Below are 15,874 nucleotides of genomic sequence, written 5' to 3'. Positions count from 1 at the left end.
AAGTCCCCCGGGTGACTTCCTTCCTGCCCGAGGCCTCCCTGGCGCGTGGCTTCCTGGCAGGGGAGGGGGGACCAGGGGAGACACCCCAGGGTGCAGGGACGGGGTGGAGTGAGGGGCAGGGAGCCTGGGCACACCCCGGGCACCCCAATAGACCCCTGTCCCGGTGCCGTGGGTACCACAGGGGTAGGTGATGCTCTGCCAGGGCATCCCTTCCCAGGGCATCCCTTCCCAGGGCGAGGGCCTGGATGCTGCCTGCCCCCTCCCTGCACCCCCTTGCTGGGACCCTCAGTGCCCCAGTGACGGCCCTGTCCCCTCTCCCCGGTCGTGCCCCGGGTGCCATCGCAGTGCTGGGCGTGTGCCGGGCCCGGTGCCGTGTGGTGTCACACGTACCTGCTGCAGGATGTGGCCAAATCTTGGCGTTTTTCCCCTGGAGCTGCTCCAACCAGCTCGGGGAAGAAGCACCGCTGGGGCGAGGCAGGGAAGGGATCCTGCCCTGCCCTGGCCCCCGGGGACAGGTGATGGGGACAGTGTCACCAGGGCTGGAGGCAGGGCCCAGGGACCCTCCTCTGCCCCATGGAGGGGATGGCCCCCCTCTGGTGACACCTTGGAAGTGACAGTGACCCCGTGGTGACAAGTGACAGTGACCCCGTGGTGACACCTTGGAGGTGACAATACCCCTGTAGTGACACATCAGAGGGGACAATACCCCCACGATGATGCTTTGGAGGGGACAGTGAGCTCCTGGTGGTGCCTCAGAGGTGACAGTGCCCCTGTGGTGATGCTTTGGAGGGGATGGTGGCCTTTCAGTGCTGCCTCAGAGGGGACGGTGCCCCAGTGGTGGCACCTTGGAGGGGACTGTGCCTCGATGGTGACCCACCAGAGGAATCTGTGCCCCTGCATCAGCTCCGTCCCCACATCAGGGCTCTGATGCACCAAATCAGTCCCAAATCTGATCTCAATCCCGGGGCTTAGGGCAGAGAGGTGGAAATCCCCAAACCTGTCTGAGGGCCAGGCGCGACAAAGCGGTGTTTGTGCCAGGGAATGAGGAAGCCGGGCCAGCCCCACGCCTGGTGCCACGTCAAATCCCAGAGCCAGAGCTGTGCCCGCGCTCCCGGGGGTCAGTGCCCGGCTCCCTCCGGGGTCTGGACGTGGTGGCAGCACCGGGGCTGTGAGCAGAGCCGGGGGCACGGCAGGGAAGGGGTTATGGCCACGGCCCCCGACGGCTCCGTCCTCCCCACTGAGGGTCCCTCCCCGACGGCCTGAACCTGCCTCCCGCCGTCCCCCTGACCCACGGGCTGGAGCAGCTCGAGGCACAGCCTTCCCTCCGCGCCCTCCGAGGACGTCGCAGCAGCCTCTGGGACCCACCGAGCCCCCCCGGGACCCCCGGGCAGCCCCTGCTCCGCTCCTCAGCCCCGGCAGCCGGTCCGTCCCGCTCCGCAGGCAGCTGCCTGCACACAACCTGCTTTTCTCTGGGTAAAGGTTTCCTTTGGGTTTGTTTTTCCCCCTCCCTCGGCTGGAGATAAATTCGGCTCTGCCGGAGGCTCTGCCCCTCCTTGTTTGGGCTGGTTGGGGAGGGGTCGCTCCCTCCCCTCCTTCCCTCCCTCCCGGACGTGTCCTTTGGGTGCCGACGCTTCCCCGGAGCAGCTGGACCAGGCGCTGCCTCTCTTGGCTGCAGACAGGAGGTATCGAGGTAATTCCCACGCCAAATTCGGGTTGTCCCTCGTGCAGCTCTGCCCTTCGCAGCCCTTGGCACAGACCCGGCCCGGGACGGGTGTGAAGGGAACAGGGCGGGGCAGGGCCCTGCTCCCCAATCCGCGCTCCCTCCTTCCCGCACGAGGGGTTGGGCAATAATTCCAAGGAATTTTCTCACCCTCCAGCGGTGTCTCCGTGTCCCGGCCTAGCCGTGGGTGCCGTGTCCCCGTCCTCCCGCGGTTGCCCGGTTTGGGGCTCCCCCCTTGCCACGGCCATGCCGGCCCCGACGGGGAGCCCGGAGATCCGGGCTCCGGAGCGTCTCACCTTCAGCCTCTGGGACTACGGCGTCTTCGGGCTGATGCTGCTCGTCTCCACGGGCATCGGGCTCTTCCACGGCCTCGCCAGGGGCGGCCAGAAAACCTCGGAGGACTTTTTCACGGGGGGCCGGCGCATGTCGGCGCTGCCCGTGGGGCTCTCGCTCTCCGCCAGCTTCATGTCGGCCATCCAGGTGCTGGGAGTGCCGGCGGAGGCGTTCCGGTACGGCGCCAAATTCCTCTGGATGTGCATGGCACAGCTCATCAACACCCTGCTCACCGCCCAGCTCTTCCTGCCCGTCTTCTACCGCCTGGGGCTCACCAGCACCTACGAGGTGGGCAGGGGGCCGGGGGGGCACACGGGGATCCCGCCCTGGGAAGGTTCCCGCTGCCGGGACGGCCCCGACGTGCTCGGTGTCCTTGTCCTTGCGGCAGTACCTGGAGCGGCGGTTCAGCAGGAGCGTCCGGCTGTGCGGGACCCTGCAGTACGTGGTGGCCACGGTGCGTGCCGGCGGCGCGGGGCTGGGATGGGGACGGTGGGGACGCGGGGAGGGGTTCGGGCCCGGCCGTGCCGGCGCTGCCCTGAGCCCCTGGGGAGCGTCCTCGGGTCCCGTGCTCGTGTTTTCCCTGGCTCCGAGCGCGCGGCTCCCGGCGGGAGCCCTGTTTGGAGTGAAAGCCGCAGTGTTTTCCCAGCGCCGTCACGCTCCGTCCCCGTCCCCGCGGGGCCGGTGGGACGCGGTGCTGACCCCCCCCTCTTCCCGCAGATGCTCTACACGGGGATCGTCATCTACGCCCCCGCCCTGATCCTCAACCAAGGTGTGTGGGGCTGCTCCCCAGTGTGTCCCTGTCCCTGTCCCTGTCCCTGTCCCTGTCCCTGTCCCTGCGCTGGGGACACCCCGGCCCTGTCCCACCACAGGTGACATTTCACTGGGGCTCTGCTCAGCACCGTCCCTTCCCCTCCAGTGACCGGGCTGGACATCTGGGCCTCCCTGCTCTCCACCGGGGTCATCTGCACCTTCTACACCACCATCGTGAGTGGGGGAGCCCCTGGGGGGGGTCCCGGTGGCCCTGGGGGTCCTTGGAGGTCACCATCGGTTCCGTCTGGCGCAGGGTGGGATGAAGGCTGTCATCTGGACCGACGTCTTCCAGGTCTTTGTCATGCTCTCGGGCTTCATCGCCGTCATCGTCCGGGGGTCTCTGCTGGTGGGGGGTCCCGCCAAGGTGCTGGGCATCGCTGCCAACAGCTCCAGGATAAACTTTGGAGAGTGAGTCCCCCCAGTCTGTGGTGTGCAGACCCCTGCTCAGGGGTCAGTGAGTCCCCCCACCCTGTGGTGTGCAGACCCCGCTCCCCCTGCCCTGAGGTGCTTAGGGGTCGATACCAGCCCCACTCACCCCTCGCCCCAGGGCGCCGGGGGGGTGTTGGTGCCAGCCCAGCCCACCCCTCACCCTGGCACTGTGCCACCGTGCCCAGCTTCAACCCAGACCCGCGGAGCCGGTACACGGTGTGGACCTTCCTGCTGGGCGGGACCCTGGTCTGGCTCTCCATGTACGGCGTCAACCAGGCCCAGGTGCAGCGCTACGTGGCCTGCAGGACCGAGAGGGAGGCCAAGATGTGAGTCCAGGGGGGCTGGGATCGTCTGGATCCCGCTCTGTGAGTTTGTCCCCTAAGGCAGACCGGTGCCTGTACCCCTGTATGGACCCTGTGCCCCTGCACAGACCCTACACGGGCCCTATATGAACCCCTATACACCCCTGAACGGACCCTGTCTGAACCTGGCACCCCTGCCCAGCCCCTGCAGCCCTGCCCGGCCCCCACACCCCGCCGGGCCCCCTCCTCACCCCCCTCCCCGTGCTCACAGGGCGCTGCTGGTGAATCAAGTGGGGCTGTTCTGCATCGTCTCCAGCGCGGTCGCCTGTGGCCTCGTCATGTTTGCCCTCTACAAGGACTGTGACCCCCTCCTGGCTGGCACCATCGCTGCCCCCGACCAGGTACCGGCCCCTCCACGACCCCCGGGGGCAGCGGGGTGGGAGGACGAGGGTGTTGAAGGGGACATTGGGGTCCCCCTCATGCCAGCCCCTCGAGGACCCCCCAAGGCAGGAGGGTGGGAGGGTGAGGGGGTCAGAGGGGGTTTTGGGGTCCCCTGGGATCCTGCCCCCCTGAGCACCCCCTGAGGGCAGTGGGGTAGAAGAGGGTGTTCAGGTCCCCTGGGGTCCTGCCCGGGGTCCTGCAGCCCCCTCCCCCTGCAGTACATGCCCTACCTGGTCCTGGACATCTTCGAGACCACCCCGGGGGTGCCGGGGCTGTTCCTGGCCTGTGCCTACAGCGGGACCCTCAGGTGAGCACGGGGGTCCCCAGGGCAGGGGGTGCCCCCCCTGCTCCCCCCCTGGGGGCCGGGGCTGAGCGGTGCCCCCCGCCCCCAGCACGGCCTCCACCTCCATCAACGCCATGGCCGCCGTCACCGTGGAGGATTTCGTGAAGCCGCGGCTGCCCTCGCTGTCCCCCAGGAAGCTCACGCTCATCTCCAAGGGGCTCTGTGAGTGCCCCCGGCCGGGCCCTGCCACCCCAGCCTGGCATGTGCCGTGCTGTGCCAGGCCCTGCCATGCTACCCCCCCCACCCTGGGACACGCCATCCCATCCCATCCCATCCCATCATACCCCACCCCTCCCATCCCACCCCATCCCGACCCTCTCCCGTCTCCCCACAGCTCTCACCTACGGCACCTCGTGCATCACGGTGGCAGCTCTGTCCTCTCTGCTGGGGGGGGGCGTCCTGCAGGTGAGACCCCCCTCCCCTTCTGACCCCAGCCCCGAGTGGGGGGGCCGAGGTCACCCTCAACCCACCCCAAACCCCCCCCGAGCCCCCCCAGCCCCCCCGTGCTGGCTCTGCCCGGCCGGGCAGGACTCGGCCACGCGCCGCTGGCACCCGGAGAGCCCTCGAGGTGGGGGGGCTGGGGCAGAGCCAAACACCCCCCTGCTCCCCCCCGAGCCCCCCCTGAGCGCTCCTGAGCCCCCTCACTGGAGCTGTGCCCCCCCCAGGGCTCCTTCACGGTGATGGGGGTGATCAGCGGCCCCTTGCTGGGGGCTTTTGTCCTGGGCATGTTCCTGCCCTTCTGCAGCACGGCCGTGAGTGGGGGGGGTTTGGAGGGGCATTTTGGGGAGGGGGGGGCTTTCTGGGGTCCTGGGTGTGTCCCTGCCCTTCTGTAGCATGGCTGTGAAGGGGGGGGGCTCGGGGGGATTTTGGGGAGGGGGATTTTGGGGACATGCTCTTCAGCATGGCCAGGAGTAGGGGGGAGGATTTTGGGGAGGGGGAAATTTTCAGCGGGGGGGCACTCTGTGGTCCTGGCCATGTTCCTGCTCTGAGTCCAGGGATTTTGGAAGGGGGAATTTTGGGCGGGGGGATTCTGGGGAGGGGGGGTTCTGCATCCTGCAGCTCTGCAGTAGAACCGTGCCTGGGGGAGGATTTTGGGGAGTGGGAATTTTTTTTGGGGGGGCACTCTGGGTCCTGGGCATGTTCCTGCTGTGAGCCCGGGGACTTTGGGAGGGGGGTGGATTTTGGGGCGGGGGGTTCTGGGGTCCTGCCGCTCTGCAGCCTGGCTGTGAGTCTGGAGGGGGATTTTGGGAGGGGTGTCTCTGGGTCCATCCCAGCCCCCCCTGGGCTGTGCAGACCCCCCTCCTGTGCCACAGGGTGTCCTGGGGGGCCTGGCTGCTGGCTTTGCCCTGTCCCTCTGGGTGGCCGTGGGGGCCACCCTGTACCCCCCCAGCGCGGCCACCATGGGGGTCCTGCCCAGCTTCGACACCCTCTGCCCCCCCCGCAACGGCACCGGCGCCAACGGCACCGCCCTGCCCGCGCCCCTCGGCCCCCCCGGGGACCCCCCCGAGCCCACACGGTGAGAGGGGGTGGCTGAGGGGTGGCCGGGGGGTGTCTGGGGGGGCGGGTGGCTTGTTGTGATGTCACAGTGCTTTCCCTGTCCCGTGTGACGTCACACTGCTGGCCCTGTTCTTCTGACGTCACACGGCTTCCCTTGGGATGTCACGGTGCTCTCCCTCATTCCTTATGACGTCACTGTGCCTACTTTGTCCCTTTCGGTGTCCCACTGCTGTCCCTGTTCCTTATGACGTCACACCACTTTCCTTATGACGTCACAGTGCTTCCCCTGTGACGTCACAGCACTTTCCCTGTTCCTTATGATGTCACACTGCTTCCCTTGTCCCTTATGACGTCACACTGCTTCCCTTGTCCCTTATGATGTCACACTGCTTCCCTTGTCCCTTTTGATGTCACACTGCTTCCCTTGTCCCTTATGATGTCACACTGCTCTCTTTGTTCCTTTTGATGTCACGCCCCTTTCCCTGTCCGTTGTGACGTCACGCCCCTGTCCCCGCTGGCTGTGACGTCACAGCGCTGTCCCCATGTCCCCCCCTAGACCGGCCATCCTGGGTGACTTCTACTCCATGTCCTACCTGTACTACGGGGCGCTGGGGACCCTCAGCACGGTGGGGGTGGGGGTCCTGCTCAGCTCCCTGCCAGGTGAGCCGGGGGGGGCCATGACCCGGTATGGGGGGGGTCCCGTCCCTGCACCCCCTCCCTGACCCCCCATTCCCGGCAGGGCCCACCCGGCAGAGGCAGCGGCCCCCGGGGGTGCTGTGGTGGGACATCGTGAGGAACGCGCCCTCGGGGTTCCCCCCGGGGGGCAGGAGCCCCGGGGACGAGCCCCTGGACAAGGCTGGAGCTTCCCGGGCGCTGCCAGAGAGGTTGGAAGGGGAGGGGAGCCCCTCCTGGGACCCCCCTGAGCCCGGAGCCGCCACGGAGCTGCTGGTGCAGGAGACCCATGTGTAGGGGGACGGGGGGACGTGGTGACCTGGCTGCGGGGGGACAGCAGGACAGGGGACACAGCCCTGTCCCGGGGTTACCAATAAAGGAGGAGCTGATCCTGGGAGGAGCCTGTCCTTGGGGGGCTGCAGGGATGGGGGGGACACGGCTGAGCCTCTTGGGGGGTGCAACTGGAATTGGAGGGGGGGTCAAACTGGGGGGACAGGGGGACGGGTGCTGGGGGAGGAGGGAGGAAACAGCTGCCCTGGTCAGTCCCATCCACCCAGGTGACAATGGCCACGCCTTGTTAAGCCCCGCCCACTCAGGGGACAAGAGGCCACACCCTATTAACAATGGGTTACACCCGGGTAACAATGGGTTACACCCGGGTAACAATGGGTTCTGCCCTGATGAAGCCACCAGGTAACAAAGGGGTCAGACCTGCCAGGCTCCGCCCACTCAGGTGACACGTGCAGCCACGTGCACCCAAGCCACACCCACTCAGGTGGCAAGCGGACCACGCCCTGTTAAGCCCCGCCCGCCCAGGTGACAGCGGGACCACGCCCTGCCAAGCCCCGCCCACGCCCGCCTCAGGGCCGCCCCTCAGGGCGACGCCATCTTTGTGCCGGGCAGAGGAAGAGGTTGGCCCTCGGCCTTCCCGCCGCTCCGCCAGCGCTGCCGCGGGCAGAACCCGCCGCCCTCCCGTCTCTCCGTTCCCTCCCCTTTCTTCACTTCCTCCTCCGCCTCTCCCGGCGCCGCGGCGCGGGCGAAGCGAGGCCGCCCCGGTTATTGCCCTTAACAAACATGGCGGCGGCGGCGCCCTCCCTTCTCCCGCCCCTCCCGCGGGGGGCGCCGGCGCGCGGGGATGACGCGCGAGGCGCGCGACGGGCGGGGCGGCGGGGCCCGGGTAGGAGCGGGGCCGGTCCGGGGCCGGGCGGAGGGGCCGGGGGTGGGCGGGGGCGGCGGGGACCCGACGGGGCGGGAACGGGGCGACAGCGGGGCAGAGGGGAAGGGCGGGGGGGACGGGGCGGGGAGGGCTGGGGGGGTGGCGGTGGGGGGGGACAGGCCCGGGTGTCCCCCCATCCCCATCCTGGGCTGGAGCCCGGCCCGCATCCCGCTCCTCGGGAAGGGTCAGAGGGCAGGAGAAAGGGTTTAGGGAAGGGCCAGACGGTGTAGCCGGTGGGAGGAGGGATTCGATCCAGGCTGGGAAAACCTCGGGGGTGGAGCGGCCAGCCCTTCAGAGCAGCCCTTCTGTGCCCGGCTTTGTTTGACAAATTAAACATCTGCCATTAAACCCCCCCCCAGATTTGGGATCCAGAGCGGCTCCACAGCCCTGTCTGCGCGGGCAGCGTCCACAAGCAGAGCCTTTGCTGGCCAAGTGCCACAGCCTGCCCTGGTGTCACAGCAAACCCATGGAGCACTCCAGGCGGGGGGACGGAGGGGCTGGAAAGCTGGGAAGGGCCTGGGGGTGCTGTGGCAGCACCTGGGCATGAGCCAGGGGCACCTGGCTTGGGTCAAAAACAGTGTGGCCACAGGAGCAGGGCAGTGCCAGTCCCCTCTGCTGGGGGGGATCCTCAGATCAGGGGGTCGGTTCTGGGACCCTCACAAAAAGAAGGGCACTGAGGCGCTGGAGTGTGTCCAGAGAAGGGGCTGGAGCACAAGGAGAAGGGACTGGAGAACTCCTGAGGGAGCTGGGGGGGCTCAGCCTGGAGAAAAGGAGGCTCAGGGGGGACCTTCTCGCCCTCTGTAACCCCCTGACAGGAGGGAGGAGCCGGGGGGGGATTGGGCTCTGCTCCCAGGGAACAAGGGACAGGAGGAGAGGAAATGAGCAGGAGATGTTCAGGTTGGACACCAGGAGGAATTTCCTCATGGAAAGGGTGGTCAGGCCTTGGAAGGGGCTGCCCAGGGAGGTTTGGAGTCCCCATCCCTGGAGGTGTCCAGGGAAGGACTGGAGGTGGCCCTCAGTGCTCTGGGCTGGGGGACAAGGCGGGCATCGGGCACAGGGGGGGGCTCCGTGACCTTGGAGGGCTTTCCCAACCCCAGCGATCCCATAAAAGGGCTTTTCCCAGCAAACCCCGAACCCGGGGCGCGAGGACCTGACCCTGCTTTCCTCCCCAAAGAGCACCTTGAGTGATGCCCAAGAAGTTCCAGGGGGAAAACACCAAGTCGGCTGCTGCCCGAGCGAGGAAAGCCGAGGCCAAGGCAGCGGCCGATGCCAAGAGGCAGCAGGAGCTGGAAGATGCTTACTGGAAGGATGAGGACAAACACGTGATGAGGAAGGAGCAGAGGAAGGTCAGTGCCTGCCCACGGAGGCGTCTCCTAAACCCTGGGAGACCCAGGGATACCCCACACCTCGTCCTGGGCTCCGTTCCGGGGGGGAAAAGCTGGAATTTCGTGGCTGCTCCGGGAGCTAAAAGCAGCCGGGTGTGGGAGGGAAGTGTGAGCTCTGCTGTGCAATTCCCAAACCTGGCGGATCTCGGAGTTCCCAAGGGAGGCAGCACAGGCCTTCTGGTGGGAATGGTTTAAAACTGAACCAAGGGAAAGATCAGGGATTTGGACTGTGCCCAAAACGCTCTTTTAGCTCCTTTTCATTCCTTCTTTTCCTTTTCTTGCCTTTGATTTTCAGAGGAGGAAAATGGAATCAGCACATTAAGGGTCTCAAAGGTCTTTTTTTTTTCCCCCTTTCCTGGTTTTGCCGTTCCCTGCATCAGGAATGTCTCTCTCCTGAGGTTCCCTCTGGATTGCCCTTCTCTAGGTCCCTGTTTCCATCAGTGTTTTTTGGGTTATTTGGTTTTTAATGTCCTGCTCTTGTTACCCAAATCCACCTCCTGGTTTGTGGGGTTTTTTCTAGGAACTCTTAGTGATGGTTTAGCTGCTTCCTCTGAAATCATCCCTGTTGCCTCGTGCTCTCTGTTGGTGCCAAAAATGGGATTTGGGGCGTTCCTGGGCTTGTGCTGCTGCAGGAATTGGGAGCTGTGGCAGGAGGCACCACGTCCCTGTGACCTTGAGCCCTTCCCACTGTGTCCCCTGCGTGAGTTCATCCCTAATTTGTGTCCTGGAATCCGGAGTCCTGTGGGCTGCTCCGGGTGCGATCCCGTAATGCTCCCTAATTGCTTCCTGGAACAAGGAGTTGTTATTGCTGGATTTAAGGGCTTGGCCAAAGGTGACCTGCTTGTGCTTCCAAAACAGCCTCCTGCAGGCGGGGAGGACGGGAATTTGGGGAGTGGGGGGATGTGCTGGGAGCTGGGATTGCTGACTGGGAAACTGGTGTCTGTCCCAGAGCCTCGGACTGGGTTTTAGGGAAACCAGTGGGGTTGTTTCCAGTGTCCCCTGAGCCGCCCCCTCTCCCTATGTCAGCACAACCACAATGTCCAGGTCGGAATTTCACCCAAATCCTGTGGTTTAGTGCTTTTTCTTCCCAGGAGCCCCTTTTCCCTGGGAATGTGCAGCCCACAGCAGCAAAGGTCTCTGCTCAGGTGTGGAGCTGAGCCCGGAAAGCCCAACTGTTCCTGCCCAGGTGCTCTTCCCGCTGCCAGAGACAGAAATTAGTGGGCTGCTGGAGGGAAATAAATCAGGGAAACCCTCCTTGGCTGCTTCTCCAGCCTCATCCAGCTGGAATATCCCTGTGGAGAACAGGAGGAGCTGCCCGTGTCCTGTCACATCCCAGCAGGGAAGGGATGTGTGACTCAGGTTATAAACGACTTTGTCCTCTCTAGGATGAGGCTGGAGAAGCCAAACCATTCCCAGGGGTCAAAATTCCCCGGGGAAGGAGGTGTCTGGGGGGTGGTGCTGGCATGGAATGCCGGTGTGCTCCGGGAGGGACTCGTGGCACTCGGATCCAGGGGCCGGAGCTGTCGGGAGAGACCCGAGGACGCCAGGCTGGGGCTCACCCCCCAAACCCACTGCCCAGGCTCCAGCTTCCCTTCCATCCTTGCTCTGCCTGCCTGGGGGTGATGGCAGGGCCGGGTCTGATCCCGTTTCCAGGCTCTGCTGAGCCCTGGGGGTCCCGCTGGGCACTCGGACACGCTCCAGGGCGGTTCTGCTCCGCTCTCTTGCCACCTGCGTCATTTCCCCTGCATTCCTTCGCCTTCCTGCCGTGCCAGGAGCTCTCCAGCCTTCCCAGGGCCTCTCCTGAGAGCAGGGATCAGGAGCTGTGGCTCCCTGTGCCTGGGATCTGGATCTCCTCCCCCCAGCAGCTGGGAAGCTCTTCTGGAGCTGCTGAGCCGTTCCTTGCTCGGGCACTTCTCTGCAAGGCTGGAAACTCGTGTTTAACACCCAAATCCTTGGGAATGGACGTGTCCTGCCGAAGGAATCTCATCCCCTGCTCCTCCCAGTGCCCTGTGGTCTCCTTTAAACTCCCTGGTGCTGGTGGCCAACCAGGAGATTCCACCTGGATCCATCCTTATCCTGCACCGTGGCCACAGACACATCCCTGTGTACCCCTCCCCTCTCCCCTTCCCTCCCTCTCCCCTTCCCTCCTCTCCCCCTTCCCTCTTCTGTTTGTCTGGGGTTTTTTTTTCCCCGACCTTCCAGGTTTTGGGAGAGGAGGGAGACAACTCTCAGCCAGAGCACTGAAAGCCCTTAAGGGCTTGTTCCACGGGCTTGTCACCCTCTTCCCTGGGCAAAGTGGCTCTTGAGCTCCTTGTGGAGCACTTCAGATTCCCACAGGAGCTGCTCTGCCCGTCGGGATCCGCCCGGCCGCGTGTCCCGGCCCTCGGGAAGGGCGTGGGGACGGACCCAGGCTCCTCACCAGCAACTGCTGAACCCCCAACCTCCCAGCACTTATCAAAATTAAAGTGGAAAGCTTAATCTGATTGTCCTGGCACTCCTCCTCCTCCGCAGGGCTGTGTTTCACAGGGCTGACATCACCGGGCAGGGATGTGGGAATCGTTATTCCGGAGGGATGGGGACGGGCTGTCGCTGTCCCGCTGAAGGTCAGGGTGATCCAGCTGCAGCACTGAGGGGCCTGTTCCTGTCCCAGCGGGATTCCCAGCTCCTGGAAGGGCTGGTTTGATCCCTGTGTAAGGCCTGGAGGTGACCTGGTCCTTCCTCCCTGGCAGGAGGAGCGGGAGAAGCGGCGGCTGGAGCAGCTGGAGCGCAAGAAGGAGCTGCAGCGCCTGCTGGAGGAGGAGGACTCCAAGCTCAAAGGGAAGTCACCCAAGCAGGTCACTCCAGGGAAGGTCACCAGGGCCCAGATCGAGGAGACAATCAGGAAAGACCAGCAGCAGAAGGAGAACACGGATACAGGTCCGGGAATGCCATGGGAAGGCCCCAGGGGGATGGGGGTGGGATGGGGGGCTGCTCCTTCTCCACCCACTGTCACTGAAGGATGAGGTGTTTGGAAAGCAGGAGCTGCAGGCAGCCACTCCTGGGTTGTAAAGCTTTGGAAAAGACTGCCCAGGAGGTGGTGGAGTCACCATCCCTGGAAGTGTTGGAAGGACACGTGGATGTGGCACTCGGGGCCGTGGTTCAGGGGTGAATGTGGCAGTGGTGGGTTGAGGGTTGCTGATCTGAAAGGTCTTCTCCAACCTCAGTGATTCCATGGTTCTGTTCCCGTGCTGCCTGCAGCCCTTCCCGTGCTCCCTGCTTTGCTGTGCCCATGTCTGACACCCAAATATGGGAAAAAGAACCCTCCTGGCACCTCGGGGTGGAGCAGAGCTGCAGAGCCAGAGCTCTTCCAGCGCCGGGCCCAGACTCTGGCTGAGTTTTCCAGAGGGAAAACCCTCTCCTGGGGGGTTGCCTGGGCTGGATTTGATGGCTCTCCCTTTTTCCCTTTCCCTGTGCAGCGGAGAAGACTCACCTGGAAGTGCCCTTGGAGGAGAACATCAACAGGAGGGTGCTGGAGGAGGGCTCGGTGGAGGCCAGGACCATCGAGGATGCCATCGCCGTCCTCAGGTGCGTGGCCACGCCCCAGCCCTGCCCTCCTCTGAGGGCACCCCTTCCCTGGGGGAATTCCTGGCGGACATTGCCCCCCAAAATTCCCCAGTGGCTTCAGGAACACATCCCACGGGAACTCGGGAGCGGGGTCGGGTCGGACGCGTCACGGGGAGATTCCCGGCCCTCATCCCGCCATTCCCGTGCTCCCGGTGGCACGGGCACGGGGCAGGGTGGGCAGGGGAGGGCAGGGTGGGCAGGGGAGGGCGGGCTGGGGCCGTCCCTGTGGCCCACGTGTCCCGGTTTGCCCCGGCAGCGTGGCCAACGAGGCGGACAGACACCCCGAGCGCCGCATGAAAGCCGCCTTCGGCGCCTTCGAGGAGCTGCACCTGCCCCGCCTGAAGCAGGAGAACCCCAACATGCGCCTGTCCCAGCTCAAGCAGCTCCTCAAGAAGGAGTGGATGAAGTCCCCGGAGAACCCCATGAACCAGAGGCACAAGGCCTACAACAGCCACAAGTAGAACTCGAGCCGCTCCCGCGTCCTCCCCCCCTGCCCCGGACTGCGAGCAGTGGGAGCAGGAGACACGAGGAGCCTCCTCTCCTTTGGTTTCCCTTCCCTGTCCCCGCTTTCTCCTCGGATTTGAGAGAAGCACGAGGCCACCGCCCGCCCGGGGACACTCCTGTGTCCCCCCTGGACAGACTAACGCCACCTCCACCTTCCCAGGTCCGGGTGTTCCCAGGCAAAACCAGCTACTAACTCACTTCCAGACCTCCAGCAGGTCCAGGTGGGGACCCCCGTGGTGGCCACCCCCTCCCAGACAGTCCCTGTCCCCGCCCTCGTGCTCCGCAGGGGGATTTTGGAACCATCCCGTGGAAGGCACCTGCTCCCTGCTCCCAGTGCCATCCTTGGGGGGTCCCCGAAGAGATTCCAGCCTGGGATTGCTGTTCCTCCAGCTGCCTCTCTCCTCTCCATCTCAGCCCCAGCGGGAGCAGGAGGGTGGGGAAGAGGGAAAACCACCTTCTCTCCAGGAGGAATGGGATAAATCCCAGCCCAGCGTGGTTCCTGCCTCCTCTGGGCAGGGCACTGGTGCCAGGCTGCTCCGTGGGACATTCCCAGTGCCCCTGGGCAGCTGCTGGTGGCACTGGAGGGTTCCCTGAGGGGCTGCAACCCCAAATCCACCCTGACAAGGGAAGCTGCTGCTTCTCCCATCCCTTCTTCCCGTGCCTGATCCCGGGCTCAGGCCGGAAGGTGCCCTGTGGGCCTTTGGAAGGGGAGGTGACACCGACCCCCTGTGCCACCTCTGCTGCCCTCGGGGTCCCTGTGCTGGCCCAGGCAGGAGGAATGGGATGAGCTCCTGTGGGAATGTGAGATCTGTGAGCTCCCTTGGGATGTGCTCCCTTGGGAATGCCAGGTGAGATCCACGGGCTCCCTTGGGAATGCCGGAGAGGTTTAGCCCCGGAGCCACAGCACAGTCCTGCCCTCACCTCCAGCAGCCACTGGGTTTTCCTCTCTTCCCTCTCTTTTTCCCATCTCCTGGTCTCCTTTGGGAGTGAAATTCCTTCTCCAAGGAATTCCTTCCAGCGGCTCCACGGCCTGGGGGTGTCACACTCCTGGCTCCACATCCCAGTGGCTTCTTCCCGCGGGATTAAAGCAGCCTCATCCCAAGCTGGGGTGAGCCTTTGAAGCCGAGCCCCCACGGCCATTCTGGGGCTCCCCCCAGCCCTCTGCACCCCCCTAAAGGAGCTGGGCTGGCCAGTGCCCCCCCTGCTCCCCCAGACCCAGCCAGGGAGGAGTGAACCCCCCCCGTCCCTTTTCTGTGAGAGTTTGTTGTGTTTGAACCCAATTAAAAATTAAAAAACACCCCCAAAATCCTCTTAAACTGGGGAAGGAATAAGGAGGGGATGGTTGAGGGCAGGGGGGGTGTTTCCTTTTCCTGGCTCGCCACGGGGGGGCTGTTTATTGCCATGAAAGGCTGCAGAAGATCCCGCTGGGAGTTGGGGGTGTGATTCCTGCCTGGATTGGGGGTCCCTCGGGTGGGGGGTTCCCCCTTTTTGCTCCCCCCATCCCCAGCAGGTTGTGCTCGGCGGAGCTGCAGCGCCTGACACGGGGGAAGCCCCCCCATTGCTGCTGGAATAACGAACCCACGTGAGTGTGTGTGTGTGTGTGTGTGTGTGTGTGAGTGTGTGTGTCCCCCACCTCGACCCCCCCATCCCTGCACCCCCCAGGGCTGCCCCCCTCCATCCCCCCCCCATTCCCGGTGCCCCCCTCCCTGCCCTCGCCCGCTCCCCCCGTGCTGCAGAGGCTCCTGCTCAGCCCTGGCTTTGTGCAGCAGAGCCCACCCGGCCCCCCTTCCTCCTCCTCCTCCTCCTCCTCCTCCTCCCCCTCTCCCCCCCTCGGCACTGCGGCAGTGCCGGGTGTCCCCCCGCGCGGGGGGGGCACGGGTGGGATGTGCTGGCGGTGACAGCACAGGGGGGGCTGCGGCGTGTGAACCCCCCCCCCCACTCCACGGGGTCCTGGAGGCTGAGCCCCCCCCCCCATCAGTTACCCAGGGAACGGGACCCCCCCCGATGTTGGGGACCCCCCTCAGTGCGGGGGGGGGATGGGAAGGTGCTATGGGGTCCCCCCCCCCAGTAAAGGAAAGGGATCCCCCATTGTAAGGGGGGGGGTTGTTGGGGGAACCCCTCCGGTGCAAGGGGGGTTTCCCCATTGAAGGGATTAATGGGGGGGATCCCTCTTGGGGGGGGGACACGGACGGGGGCGGGGCCCCCCTGTGCGGGTGCGGGACTAATGAGGGATTCCCCCCCCCCGGGACAGGGGGGTCCCTCCCCTGGCCAAGGCGGGATGTGGGGGAATCCCGCAGTGCGGGAGGGGCGATCCCCGGGGTACCGAGGGGATTAACGGTGTCCCCCACCCCCCCCTCAGCGAAACGGGTCACGGGGGGGGGTCCCCACCGCAGGAGGGGGGGGCGGGGAGCGGCAGAGAGGGGAGAGATTCCCTGCCCTTCCCCCCCCCGGGGATTCCCCCCCGTTTTTCCACCCACCCCCCCGGGGCCGGGGGGCCGCGCTCGTATCGCGGGAAGAGGGGGGGGAGCGCTGCCATGGCAACGGGGTGGGGGGAGAACCCGCGGGGGGGGCTCCGGGATCCTCCCGCCGCCCGCGCAGCCGCGCAGGGCTTGCACCGGG

The 15,874-nt window shown here is 65.5% G+C and overlaps 2 protein-coding genes across 4 annotated transcripts; both read left to right on the top strand.

Moving 5' to 3' along the window:
* Positions 1 to 45: 45 nt before the first annotated feature.
* SLC5A5 (solute carrier family 5 member 5) lies at positions 46 to 6,931 on the top strand. 2 transcript variants are annotated; one of them, XM_064637391.1, is made up of 16 exons: positions 46 to 610; positions 666 to 1,690; positions 1,878 to 2,341; positions 2,442 to 2,507; positions 2,771 to 2,822; positions 2,970 to 3,037; positions 3,117 to 3,271; positions 3,478 to 3,618; positions 3,866 to 3,995; positions 4,254 to 4,342; positions 4,428 to 4,540; positions 4,713 to 4,783; positions 5,044 to 5,130; positions 5,692 to 5,894; positions 6,432 to 6,535; positions 6,615 to 6,931. In XM_064637391.1, exons 3-16 carry the CDS (start codon positions 1,967 to 1,969, stop codon positions 6,842 to 6,844), a joined length of 1,884 nt encoding a protein of 627 aa, XP_064493461.1. In that variant the 5' UTR covers positions 46 to 610; positions 666 to 1,690; positions 1,878 to 1,966; the 3' UTR covers positions 6,845 to 6,931. The 2 variants fall into 2 exon arrangements, with proteins under 2 accessions (XP_064493461.1, XP_064493462.1); XM_064637392.1 differs by having other exon boundaries at positions 666 to 2,341.
* Positions 6,932 to 7,597: 666 nt separating this feature from the next.
* Positions 7,598 to 14,552, top strand: CCDC124 (coiled-coil domain containing 124). Of its 2 annotated transcripts, none has more exons than XM_064637393.1 (5): positions 7,598 to 7,724; positions 8,938 to 9,109; positions 11,878 to 12,064; positions 12,604 to 12,712; positions 13,008 to 14,552. In XM_064637393.1, exons 2-5 carry the CDS (start codon positions 8,951 to 8,953, stop codon positions 13,210 to 13,212), a joined length of 660 nt encoding a protein of 219 aa, XP_064493463.1. In that variant the 5' UTR covers positions 7,598 to 7,724; positions 8,938 to 8,950; the 3' UTR covers positions 13,213 to 14,552. The 2 variants fall into 2 exon arrangements, with proteins under 2 accessions (XP_064493463.1, XP_064493464.1); XM_064637394.1 differs by having other exon boundaries at positions 7,716 to 7,739.
* Positions 14,553 to 15,874: the final 1,322 nt, after the last annotated feature.

Source organism: Pseudopipra pipra, chromosome 27 (assembly GCF_036250125.1).
Source record: "Pseudopipra pipra isolate bDixPip1 chromosome 27, bDixPip1.hap1, whole genome shotgun sequence".
NCBI lineage: Eukaryota > Metazoa > Chordata > Aves > Passeriformes > Pipridae > Pseudopipra > Pseudopipra pipra.
Note: the sequence above shows the minus strand (reverse complement) of the source record. Positions and strands in the feature narration are given on the sequence as shown.

Bases quoted from the DNA above. Each gene is read 5' to 3' on its own strand.
- CCDC124 (XM_064637393.1), top strand. From the start codon at position 8,951: ATGCCCAAGAAGTTCCAGGGGGAAAACACCAAGTCGGCTGCTGCCCGA. The intron at 12,065-12,603 runs GTCCGGGAATGC...TTCCCTGTGCAG, and splicing joins GAAGGAGAACACGGATACAG to CGGAGAAGACTCACCTGGAA. The intron at 12,713-13,007 runs GTGCGTGGCCAC...TTGCCCCGGCAG, and splicing joins GATGCCATCGCCGTCCTCAG to CGTGGCCAACGAGGCGGACA.
- SLC5A5 (XM_064637391.1), top strand. From the start codon at position 1,967: ATGCCGGCCCCGACGGGGAGCCCGGAGATCCGGGCTCCGGAGCGTCTC. The intron at 3,272-3,477 runs GTGAGTCCCCCC...CACCGTGCCCAG, and splicing joins TCCAGGATAAACTTTGGAGA to CTTCAACCCAGACCCGCGGA. The intron at 5,895-6,431 runs GTGAGAGGGGGT...GTCCCCCCCTAG, and splicing joins GACCCCCCCGAGCCCACACG to ACCGGCCATCCTGGGTGACT.